Source organism: Procambarus clarkii, chromosome 34, assembly GCF_040958095.1.
Source record: "Procambarus clarkii isolate CNS0578487 chromosome 34, FALCON_Pclarkii_2.0, whole genome shotgun sequence".
NCBI classification, from domain to species: Eukaryota; Metazoa; Arthropoda; class Malacostraca; order Decapoda; family Cambaridae; genus Procambarus; species Procambarus clarkii.
The window spans coordinates 37,353,215-37,365,847 of record NC_091183.1 but is presented as its reverse complement, the minus strand read 5'-3'; the positions used below and the strand labels follow the sequence as shown (position 1 = coordinate 37,365,847).

The 12,633-nt window shown below is 44.4% G+C and overlaps 1 protein-coding gene across 1 annotated transcript; it reads left to right on the top strand.

Moving 5' to 3' along the window:
* Positions 1–1,528: 1,528 nt before the first annotated feature.
* Positions 1,529–11,969, top strand: LOC123762055 (prolyl 4-hydroxylase subunit alpha-1). The gene is made up of 11 exons (XM_069335837.1): positions 1,529–1,725; positions 2,022–2,150; positions 2,591–2,679; positions 3,638–3,703; positions 4,470–4,616; positions 6,064–6,237; positions 7,948–8,080; positions 8,925–9,037; positions 9,965–10,042; positions 10,401–10,566; positions 10,969–11,969. Exons 2-11 carry the CDS (start codon positions 2,075–2,077, stop codon positions 11,034–11,036), a joined length of 1,110 nt encoding a protein of 369 aa, XP_069191938.1. The 5' UTR covers positions 1,529–1,725; positions 2,022–2,074; the 3' UTR covers positions 11,037–11,969.
* The last annotated feature ends 664 nt before the right edge of the window (positions 11,970–12,633 follow it).

The window sequence follows — 12,633 nt, the reverse complement described above, 5'->3', positions numbered from 1 at the left end:
TACAATATATTATTATTTTTATACTGATTAAACAAAATAATTTGTGTATATAAGCATTTGATAATTGAGCTCGAGAATATGCACCTGGGTGTACGTGCAGTGTGGTGTGGTGTCTGACGTACGTGGTGTGAGGGGGTGTGACTGTAGGGTGTGTGTGGTGCAGGTACGTGAAGGAGTACGACACCGTGGTGGGGCCCCTGGTGAGGCGGACCCGGGGAGCTGAAGGAGGGCTGGAGGCAGGGGCGGACCCCGTGCTTAGCCTGGTGGTGGTCAGACGCCTGGTGAGGGACTGGTCCTGGCTTAGGGAAGCTCCGCCTCTCTCACAACACTGGCACGGTGATTATTACTGTCTTCCTTGTTGTTAATATGTCTCTCTCTCTCTCTCTCTCTCTCTCTCTCTCTCTCTCTCTCTCTCTCTCTCTCTCTCTCTCTCTCTCTCTCTCTCTCTCTCTCTCTCTCTCTCTCTCTCTCTCCTTTATCTTTTATTTTCACTTTTACTGATCATCATTATTTTTCTCTACTTAAAAATGAATAATGTCTTATCTAAGTTACTAATTGTTTAAACTAATTTGAATCAATTAGTTAAAAATCTACATTAAAAAAGTTTTACATTTCCTTAGATATTATACAACTGGTCCCCCCCCCCCCCATCCCTGAGGAAAGGTTGGTTAAATGATATTTCTTAAGAGATAATTATAAACGATGTGAATACCCTGATAGACAGAAGTTGTCACTACGGATTCTTTGATTGTTTACTGTGATTATTCTTTAGGTTTTGGTTCGTTAGGAAGTTGAAGATCTTTACTCTACTGTTCAAGTTATTGCTTTTGTATGTATTCTGTATATTATATGTAATCTGTCCTCAGGGAGGACTTAAGGGAATGCAGGCGATGAGTCACAATAACGGGGCTAAAGTAAGTTGACCAGACCACACACTAGAAGGTGAAGGGACGGACCGAAAAGTCGTCGTCCCTTCACCTTCTAGTCTGTGGTCTGGTCAACTTAAGGGAATGGATTGGAAACGACTACGTAATTAGTGCTATTATCTACTCTCTATCCATGGTTAGGTTAGGTTTCATTACACTTGATTATGTTAATACAGTGTATTAACAATAATTTGAAATGTGGAATTCAAAAACTATTTCAGTGTGCCCGAGAATTCTGTTTACAGAAAAACAAATTCTTAAAAAAACGGTTTCAGCATACACTTTTTTATATTTTAAACCAACTATTTATGATACATTAAAGTTATAACTTGAGATTAATGTCTGTTTAGAACAAACGTTCTCTTACCAGTTTATATGTGGACTATTACTGGAACCGTAATATACTTTCAGACCATCACAAATATCTAAAAAAACTATCCCCGTGATTTGAAGAGGGGTTTGGTGTGGGTTCTGGAACTCCTGGAGTTCCAGGAGCCTGAGTCTTGATTTGTTTACATTTGTAGATGCGTGATAACAGCGATACTTTGTCCCTCGTGGTGTCCCCCAGGCGTGGTGTCGGGCGTGTCTGAGGCGGAGGTGGGGGTGGGTGTGGTGGGGGTGGAGCAGCAGCTGGTCGCCCAAGCACACGCTCTCACCAGACTCCACCACCTGTACAACCTCAACCCCGCCCACCTGGCGCGTCCCGCCCACCTCACCCACCTCAGCGCCGTGGCGCAGAAACAGCCCCAGGCCTCTACGGACGCGCGGACTACACCCACAAACAAAGACCACGTACGAGGTAAGTATTGATCGGGGACGTACACCACTCTTCCCACGGCTAGACAACGTACAAGATAAAAGTTAGGGATCTACGGACGCGTACGCCTCAAGGACACGCAACAAACGATGTATGTAGCAAATTGCTACGGACACGCGTCATCACCCACACTGGTGGACTATGGTGAAGTGATACACTCTGTTGTCCCTCTCAGTCGAGTGTCGAAGCGTTGTTATGTCTTCAGTCATACATCTGATGAATACACAGCTTTATTATGTATCTGCCGACACACTAGCCTCCCCATCCCTCCCTCACAGCTCTGCGGGCGTCCGATCTCGCTGCCGTGGGAGTACTGGCTCTCGAACAGGAAATGTATGGGCGAGCTGCTGAATGGTTTGCAGCCGCCCGCGAGGTCGCCCGCGAAGTCGCCCGCGACGCCAGCGACGGTAAGTCAGACACCGTGAGTTTGGTTCTAAGGGGAACCGTCCCATTCTATCTCGCTCTGCTATTGTAATAATATTCACGGTAATGACCTGGTTTACCTGAATCATCACCCGACAAACACACACCGAAACTACGACGTTGGTACAACGTTCGAACAAGTTTTAACACCTCCTAACCAGTTATAACAACCAATATAGCAAGTTGTAACAACGTTCTAATACGTCATAAACACGTTAAGCCAAGATGTAACAACTTTATTACAAGTTGTAACAAGCGGAAAATAGAGACAGTTTCGGTTTGTGCTTCCAGGGCATCATCACCAAATCCACCTCTGTCACTATCATCATCACTGTACATGTCATCATCATCTTAATAATGTCAGTCATCTTCAGCATCTCTCAGCAGCAGCACTATACTCATATTCACCATTCTTTCTGCGTAGATAGTCACGCGTCAGGTGAAGAGCAGATAGTGAATAGTGAGAGACAGATTCAACAGCTGAGTGTACTCTTGGACCTCGCTATCAGTGTTGTGAGTATACCTTACCCATCAACTGGGTATATTTGTGGTTCTCACCATCAGTGCTGTGAGTATACCTTACCCATCAACTGGGTATACTTGTGGTCACCATCAGTGCTGTGAGTATACCTTACCCATCAACTGGGTATACTTGTGGTTCTTGCCATCAGTGCTGTGAGTATACCTTCCATCACCTTTCAGACTATAACACTGTATGGTTGGTATACTGCCGTTGGTATACCCAATGGATACACTGTATCTTCTTCCAAGCCTGATCAAATAAAATTAATTCCTCTTCCAGTTTAGTATACATTAGATGATTAGTTCCTTTTAGTTATAAATAGTGAATGCTTTAGTTTCCCTCAATGAGTGAATTTACCACAGCGGCAGTGAGTGACAGCTTGACTCATCCTGTGAGTGGACACACCGCCATAGAGACAGTACTGGGCAGCGTCACTCATCCTGTGAGTGGACACACCGCCATAGTGACAGTATTGGGCAGCGTCACTCATCCTGTGAGTGGACACACCGCCATAGTGACAGTATTGGGCAGCGCCACTCATCCTGTGAGTGGACACACCGCCATAGTGACAGTATTGGGCAGCGCCACTCATCCTGTGAGTGGACACACCGCCATAGTGACAGTATTGGGCAGCGTCACTCATCCTGTGAGTGGACACACCGCCATAGTGACAGTATTGGGCAGCGTCACATCCTGTGAGTGGACACACCGCCATAGTGACAGTATTGGGCAGCGCCACTCATCCTGTGAGTGGACACACCGCCATAGCAGCATATACAACACTTCGAATAGGAAAAAAACCAGCTGGGTTGTTCATCCAGTCATATGTTCCAAAAAGCAGCTAGGACCCACTTACCTGTCTTAAGTGATCAGTTCATCAAACAAGATTAACATTTCCCAACTCTAACTTGCTGTGCTTTTGTGATGGTTCTCCGTTTTCTTCTGCAGCACGACCATCAGCTGACGAAGGGAAACCAAGAAAGGATGGGAAACTATCCTCTGCCTCTCTACCAGGTAATAATTTAGTCAGAAAAAATAATGATTCATTGTGACGGGGGACAGGCAGCCAGTATATGTACATATTAGGTTTATTAGGTCCCGGTAGTACAGTCGGGTTCGTTCATGACTCACAATCCAGACTTCCGGGTTCGATTCCCGGTGAGGTAAAGGGGGGGGGGGAGGGGTTGAAATGGTTAGGCGCATTTCCTATAACATAATGCTATAAGCCTAACGTGTATGAATACACTCTGGCTTCCTGTCCCCCCGACACAATGTATTATTATTATTATATTGAGGTCCCCCCCCCCCACCCCACAAAGTCAAACTACTAACCCTTCCCAGGATATAACCCCACAGCAAGCTGGGGTTGTTGTGGGGTTGGGTTCCTAATTTACTATTTGGTGAACAGGTGCATTAGGTGATAGGCAATGCGCCCAACCATTTCTATCCCTCCCGGGATTCGAACCCGGAATTATCAAGTGTGAGTCGAGATGGAATCCGACTGTACTACTCTAGGAGCCTTATACAAGAGTACCAGCAGCTGTAGTGCACAAGAGCACCTGGAGATGTATTGTACGAGAGTACTTACATGTATATTGTGCACAAAGGTATCTTTGTTTGCGCATAATATACATGTATGCACAAAGCGCAACTCCATAGTCTCCTGAGACTGATGGATGCCCATCATCATCTTCATGTATATTGCAGTGCGTTGTATTGCATTATACACTACTGGACTCATTGTTATATTCACATTTATTGTTGTGTACCCTGGTCTCAGACGCCGGCGGAGGTGCAGAAGGCCAGGTGGGAGGAGGAGGACGACGACGACGACGCGGTGCTGCAGCTGGAGGAGTCCGACAGTCTTCCCGCCACGACCACCGACCGCCGAGCCTCCGCCCGTCTCTGTCTTGGTCACACACTCATGGTTAGTGGTCCCAGGGGGTCCCAGGGGGTCCTAGGAGGCTCCGTCATAGTCCCAGACTCTTGGTTTCTTGGTTAATGGTCCTAGGAGACTCCATCATAGCCCCAGACTCGTGGTTAATGGTCCTAGGAGACTCCATCATAGCCCCAGACTCGTGGTTAATGGTCCTAGGAGACTGTTCTAGCCCCCAGACCCGTGGTTAATGGTCCTAGGAGACTCCGTCATAGCCCCATGGGTAGACTACTGAAACCCCTTTGACACTGTCCGATCAACCTGGACTGATCGGCACAACGTCTCTTGCAAGGTCGGTGTTCAATTCCCAATAGTACTCTTCCCGCATTCCGTCCTCACGTTCTGCCTGTTCTCATATCCATTTCAAGTGCTCTGTACTTACACTGTCTTAGTGTTTTCTCCTGCTAATTACTTCAGTTTACGGAGCCGCACACGACACTGAGTCACAAGATAAGGAAACAGGCTAGAGTAACGGAGGATATCAGAGAACCTAAATGGCAGCTAGAGTGCCTTACTGCATCTTATTGCTTCTTAATTACAATTATTACTTAACCTATACCGTTGATAGGTTAAGTAATAATTGTAAATAAGAAGCAATAAGATGCTTATCTTAACATACTAAGAAGGTTAGGTGAGGTCGGTGTTTTCTATGAAGCTTTTCAAGGTAAACTAAAATATTCACAATCAATTAGTATGTCACATATGCACTTATTAAATAAGCCAATATTGACTGAAGCAAGTGCGAGAACGGGTTGCACTGCTTCACGCACTCGCGTGTAACAGTCTTGAGCAGCTGAGTGCAATCAGGGATGTCGCAGTATAAAGTATCTTTATTAAAGATAGCATAATACATGTATCTATAGCGATGTTGATATGTTTATTTTATGTACTCGTTGTTGTGTACCAGTTTGGGTACAGTAAAGGTGAAGTATAGTTAAAACCCAAATATAACATGAATGATACCAGTAATAACAACATTATTGAGAATATCCATAGGAGCCGTGATGAGGATTCGAACCTATGCGCTGGGTATTCCCAGACACAGGCTCTAGACGACTAGGCCACCACATGGTAAAATAAGAGCATCCTGGAGTTCTACTGAACCGACGAGGATTTCCGAGGCCTCCACTGAAGCCGAACCAGGGTTCCACACAATTCCCCCCCCCCCCCCCTGCACTCTGGCTTCGCTAGAGTGATGTCTCTGTGTAATAACATTATTGATATATCGTAAATAATAATGGTAGTAGTGTTATTATTCACGATTTATTCGGGGGACCTGCTGCCTGGGTAACAGCTTCTCCCCCGAATCAACCTACCGTGGCTTTGCGCCCTGGTGAGGCCACTCCAGACCGACAACCAGAGCGCAACTCCATAGTCTCCTGAGACTGATGGATGCCTACTACTACTACTAGTGTTATTATTGTTGCGATCGTTGCAGAGTGAGAGGGAGAGGAGCCGTCTGCGGTGTCGTGTGGATGCTCGTGGCAGCTGGTGGCTGACGCTGATGCCCGCTAAGGTGGAGGAGCACAGCCTCCAGCCTCTCATCCTCTCCTTCCATCACGTCTTATCTCAGCGCCAGCTGGTCATCCTCCGCCACCTGGCTAGACCGCTGGTTAGTGCTGCCTCACCTGCCATCCTCTCTCGCATATGAATTTGTTCTTTGTACTGTTTATGACACGTGGGTGTGTTTTGCGACATCATCAAAGGGCCTTACTGTCGAAGATGTTGTTATTAGACGTCTGGTAATTAGGCTAATAACGAGTCCTCTCCGCATTCTGGGACTAGATAGTTTGTCTCTTGTTATCCAGCTACGCATCTGTCTCTCCAACCCCTTGTTTCGTGTGTTCTTGTATGGGGTTTGTAGCACAGTGGTCTGCGTGCTCAACCGAGGGACCCCGAATCAATTCCCGGGGCAGGACAGAAATAGAGGGACACGTTTCCCTTTACTCGATGCCTCTGTTCACCAAGCAGGTAGCCGGGAGTTAGGCAACTGTTGTGGGTTGCCTAACTCCCCTCATCCGCCCCAACACTTATGAAGGTTATTGACAGTTGAGAGGCGGCACCAAAGAGCCGAAGCTTAACCCCTGCAAGCGCAACTAGGTGAGTATAGGTTTTAGTCTCAGGTTTGTGGAGGAGCCTTTCATGCGGGCCGGCAACAGGCACTTTCTGGCAGTGAAGGAGAGCGGTCAACCAACTATTTGTTCCAGTTTCATCATTGTCATAGCAACGTAACTGCTTTGTTAGACCTGATCTGTCTTCACTGGAGTTATGTCAGTACTAAGAGACAAACATGTTTCTTCTAAGTGTTCCACAAGCACATGATGCATTAGATGGTGTTCAAACATGAGCACCTCCCAACGACTCTGCAAGAAAAGTTAAGCCATCTTTGCTACCTCTCGACGACGCTGAAACTATGCGAAATTCATGGCCTCTTGAGATGAGCGTCTAAGACTTGCTACTTTCCGCTATCATACACGGGCTGGTGTACAAATTATTATGAATAATATATACCGATGACTCAGAGCGCCGGTGAGCTGGCCAATTCCTCCTCGAGGTGGACTCTCCAGCACCAGCCTGAGTCAGAGGCTCTCACACTACGTCAGAGCCTGGGGAGCCGGTGGCCGAGCCGACAGCACACTGGACACGTGATCCTGTGGTCCCGGGTTCGATGAGAAACGACGGGCAGAGTTTCTTTCACCCTATTTCTGTTACCTAGCAGTAAATAGGTACCTGGGAGTCAGTCAGCTGTCACGGGCTGCTTCCTGGGGTGTGTGTGTGTGTGGTGCGGGGGAAAAATAATAATAGTAGTAGTAGAAACAGTTGAGAGGCGAGCCGAAAGAGCAGAACTCAACCCCCGCAAGCACAACTAGGTTAATACAGAGCTCTTCACCGATTGGTTGAGGCTTCATCCCACAGCCGATCACAGTTAGTGTGAAAATCACACTTCTCTCTATTAACTGATAACGTAATGCTTTGTTACAGTCTCCTCCAGTGCCATCTTGAAATATACTTTTATACATACAAATAATACACATTTTCATAACTAATTGCAAGCTAAGTAATTACCTAAAATCAAATACGTTTTTGTGTTTTGTTATGGTAGCATTAAGAGTCCGTGTGACTCACGGGGTCAGTATGATGTCTGCTGGACTTCTCAAACACAGAAAAAAAACTATCGAGGACCTTTATTACCGTACCTCCTTGTCAAGGTACAATAATATAGGTCCTACCGGATAACAACAAAGCTAATTCCGACATGGAATAATGTAACCATACCACAAGAGTCAAATTAGCACTTTGACAAGGGTGTATGTGTGTCCAGCTGCAGGCGGCGAAGGTGCAGGGCTTCGAGGAGGACTTGACCTTCGCCTATAGATCATCGTACCTCGCGTGGCTGCATGGTGACGTCCACCCAGTCGTCCGCGCTGCCAACCGCATGATTGCTGCCTTAACTGGTACGTCATCCTCTATTTTGATTGAGTAATTGTATTCAGTTTGGCTCTTGCATCAAATAAAACCAGTTTAGCTTATTTTTAAATTATATATATATATATATATCATTCAGCATATTTTTTAATATAAGACCAATTTTAATTGACGCAAGAATGTTACATAAGCTTTAAGTACTGACACAAAGCTTTAGATCCTGTTACATGAAGCTTTAGATCCTGTTACATAAGTTTTAGGTACTGTTACATAAACTTTAGATCCTGTTACATGAAGCTTTAGGTACTGTTACATAAGCTTTAGGTACTGTTACATAAGCTTTAGGTACTGTTACATGAAGCTTTAGGTACTGTTACATAAGCTTTATGTACTGTTACATAAGCTTTAGGTACTGTTACATAAGCTTTAGGTACTGTTACATAAGCTTTAGGTACTGTTACATAAGCTTTAGGTATTGTTACGTAAACTTTAGGTACTGTTGCATAAGCATTAGGAGAGTGATGAGAGAGATATGAGAGTTCGAGAGATGATAGAGAACGAGGAATAAGAGAGAGATGAGAGCCAGATAATAGAGTACAAGAAACAAGAGACGAGAGAGAAGACAGTGAGGGATTAGAGAACGAGAGTTAACGGTGAGCAAGCGAGAGATGAGAGAAGAAAGCAAGAGCTAAGAGAGAGCCAGAAAAAAGAGATATGGAAGAGAGGGAGAGAAAGAAGTGTGAAAATCTATTAAGAGAAAACATCTTCGTGATAGACTAGGATTGGGGACCGGAGACACCTCCCACGACTGTCGTAACACGATCATTTCAAGTTTTGGTGGTAATTATGGAGCTAACTAGGGGTCCTGGGCAGGTCTTGAGATGGCTGAGGAGAAGGGGGAGGCCGAGATGCTGCAGGCCAACCTGTACGGCGCTGGAGGCCACTACGTCCTCCATATGGACTTCCTGGCCCTCTACCGCACCTTAGTGAGTTGACCTGCCTTGTCCTGCATGCTCGTGTCTTCTCCTGTATAGTGACGCTTTGTCCTGTGTGGTATTGGCTTTGTCCTGTAATCCTGTATGGTGATGGGTTGTCATGTATGGTGCTGAGGAGTTGTATACACAGTGTGTAGTGATTTGCTAATGTGTAGTGCCGTCTGACGCTGCACCAGGATTGACAACTAGGGCGCAACTCCATAGTCTCCCGAGACTGAAGGATGCCTACTATATAGTGCCGTCTGTAATGTGCAGTGGCAACTTGAGGAGTGAGACAGCGTACAAGGCCACACTTCCCGCTCTGCATGAAAATAGTGACCATGTGTTAGGTGTCACGTATAAATATTCTTAAGGACTGGGGTAGTAAATAGGACTATTGACGGCACAGGCCTCGCCAGTTCTCGACTCACAATTGGGACTCGCGGGTGGGACGGAAATGGGTGGGCACGTTTCCCATCACCTGGCAGTAAATAGGTACCTGTTGTTGTTATAGATTCAGCTACTCGGAACAAGCTCCAAGTAGCACGGGCTATGGTGAGCCCGTAATGGACTTACCTGGCTCAGGAGTGGTGCGTGATGATTAGGTACCCAGGAGTCAGGTTCAAGTTCAAGTATGTTTATTGAGATAAGCAATAAATACATCTCAAAGGGATAGAGTAGCTTAGGCTATTTCTACCCCCCTCGTCAGGTTGTTGTGGGGGTTGCATTCTGGGGGAGGGTCAGTAATTCCACCTTGGGAAAGACCTTCATTCGACCCAAAAGTATATATATATATATATATATATATATATATGCACAGGTTGTCTGTCCCCCAAAATATATATTATTTTATCTTTACTCACACTACTTATTATGGGTATTATGTTATTAATTCTCGTGACGTAATTACAAGTAATAATGTTGGTTACCGTGAGACAGTGGGAGGCAGATGAGCCGGATCAGAAGCTGATGAAACAGTTCCCAAATGGAGACCGCATCGCTACCTTCATGTTCTACGTAAGTACACAACCATTTGCAATTATCATCACCAAAGACATTGTTTTATCCCATTTACTTTACATGTATTGCATATAGAATCCCATTATTGCCTATACAACAAAATCAGTACATCAAGGCCATTGCATTCGTCCCTTAATTACTGGTAATATGTTGACCAATCCACGCACTAGAAAGTGAAGGGACGACGACCTTTCGGTCCATCCTGGACCATTCTCAAGTCGATTGTCTTGAGAATGGTCCAGGACGGACCGAAACGTCGACGTCCCTTCATTTTCTAGTGTGTGGTTTGGTTAACATACTTCAGCCACGTTATTGTGACTCATCTCCTGCTACTGGTAATATATTTGTGTTGTAGATGAATGAGGTAGAAGAGGGCGGGAGGACGGTGTTCCCTCGTGTGGGCGTGGGCGTGGAGCCCGAGGCCGGCAGTGCAGTGTTCTGGTATAACTTGTCGCCGACGGGGAAGGGCGACCACCGCACGCTGCACTCCGCCTGCCCCGTCCTCCGTGGCACCAAGTGGGGTACGACGCGCCTTAACCCCATATCATTCCTCCCTCCAATTTGTTGTCATTGTCAGAGTTGTTAGACAACTTGGACTATTTTGGGGGTTAGATTTGTTTCGTGAGGGCTGGTAGTGAGAAGTGTGTCCCTATATAGTGAGGGCTGGTAGTGAGAAGTGTGTCCCTATATAGTGAGGGCTGGTAGTGAGAAGCGTGTTCCTAAATAGTGAGGGCTGGTAGTGAGAAGCGTGTTCCTAAATAGTGAGGGCTGGTAGTGAAAAAGGTGTCCCTAGCTATTAACAGTTCTAATCAGATTTCACAAAAAACAAATAAAGATACATTTGTCCTATGAATGTAATGCTCATAATAATGTTATTGGCACATGTATAAACAACATTTGTAGCCCATTTTCTTTTCTTTCAGTGAGCAACAAATGGATTAAATACTATCCACAGCTGCACCACAAGCCATGTTTACCTCTGGTAAAGTAAAACGTATCTTGTATAAAGAAGACGGAGTCAAAGTTTACCCCTTGACATTTTTAATCATTTTATAGTGGAAATACAGTACTTAGTTTTGCATTGGTTTGTTTAAATACCAATCTTTGGCAAAACTGCTCACAGTAATCACTGGGATTTTTTTCTCGGACCAGGATTAAAGAAAGTGAAATAGGCAAGACTTGAGATATTAGCAAGAATGAACAACATAAAACAAGGAAGTCAACAAAAGTGTTTCGGAGTTGATTGATTGATGAATAAGCCACCCAAAAGGTGGCACGGGCATGAATAGCCCGTAAGTGGTGGTCCTTTGGAGCCATTACCAGTATCAAGAGCTGATACTGGAGATCTGTGGAGGTGCGACTGCACCCTGCGTGACGGGAGATGTCTCCCGTGGTTGTTAGTCAGTATGGAGGGAGTTCATTTAAAAATGGGTTAGACATAAGACTTGCTACATAGTGAACAATTTAACATGTAAACAAAACGTGAATATGTACTAACATCATTAAATTTTTGTAATTTAAAATTTAATGTTATTTATACATGTTAGGATTCAGGCCTCTTAAGAGAAACTATTTTACAGTTTGGTCAATGACAAATTTCCCTTAGAATACATTAATAACTTAACACCCAGTTTCCTAGTTATTGCTGCACTCGTGTCCATAGAGGCAAGCAAGAGAAATTGTGTCAGATCAATCCCCCCCATCTCTTTGAAATATGAAATAGCCAAAGTATTATATTTTTGTTGTGACTGCTAATTTCACAATGTCTGCAAGTGCTTAGTTTTAAAATCATTTGCCTTATAAAATTGTTCACTCAATGTATTTAAATTTTCAAAATGTTAGTTTTAATTATTTTGGAAAGGGTGCCGTCCCCAAAGAGCTTTCCCTTCCAAAAACATGAATCAAAATATATCTTCAGACTAGCTGTATTCTCCTTATTGCCTTCATTAGACTCCCTTCATATGTAACACTCCACTCCTCCCACCCATCACAGTAATCCCATGTATTGTTTATCACGTCTATTTTGTTAAGTAAGTAATTATCAAAAGAAGGCACCAAACCGGGAAGGCTATGTAGCACCATCAAATGTGCGGAATAATCAGAGGGTGCTAAATATCACCAAGGATGCCTATACGAGAACAAAAACTCATAAGGTGAACGATATCAAAAGTATCCGAGTCACCAAGAATTCTATTGAGGGACAGGCGACCGCGGTCTATATTTTTTTTTTTTTTTTTTTTTTTTTTTAAGTCTACATTCAGTCACATGCTACATGTTGCTCCCTCAACTCGTCACCTCACATATATGTACGTATTGTACTTGTTAGTATCTTAAGCCAACTGCACGAGCAGAAAAACTGTTGCAACCTGTCATTCATCAATTTATTATACCTCTGTCAATCTTTAGTTTATATCTTAAAAAATTTAAGAAATACTGTAGCACTTTTGTATATTTCACTATGAATTGTTACAAAATATTAACAAAATATTTAGGCTCAGTAAAACAATGCACTATTTTAAAAATATAAACATTTAAGTATTAGTTTAACCTACTAACACACCAGGAATCACGGCATCCCTTTTGTTATT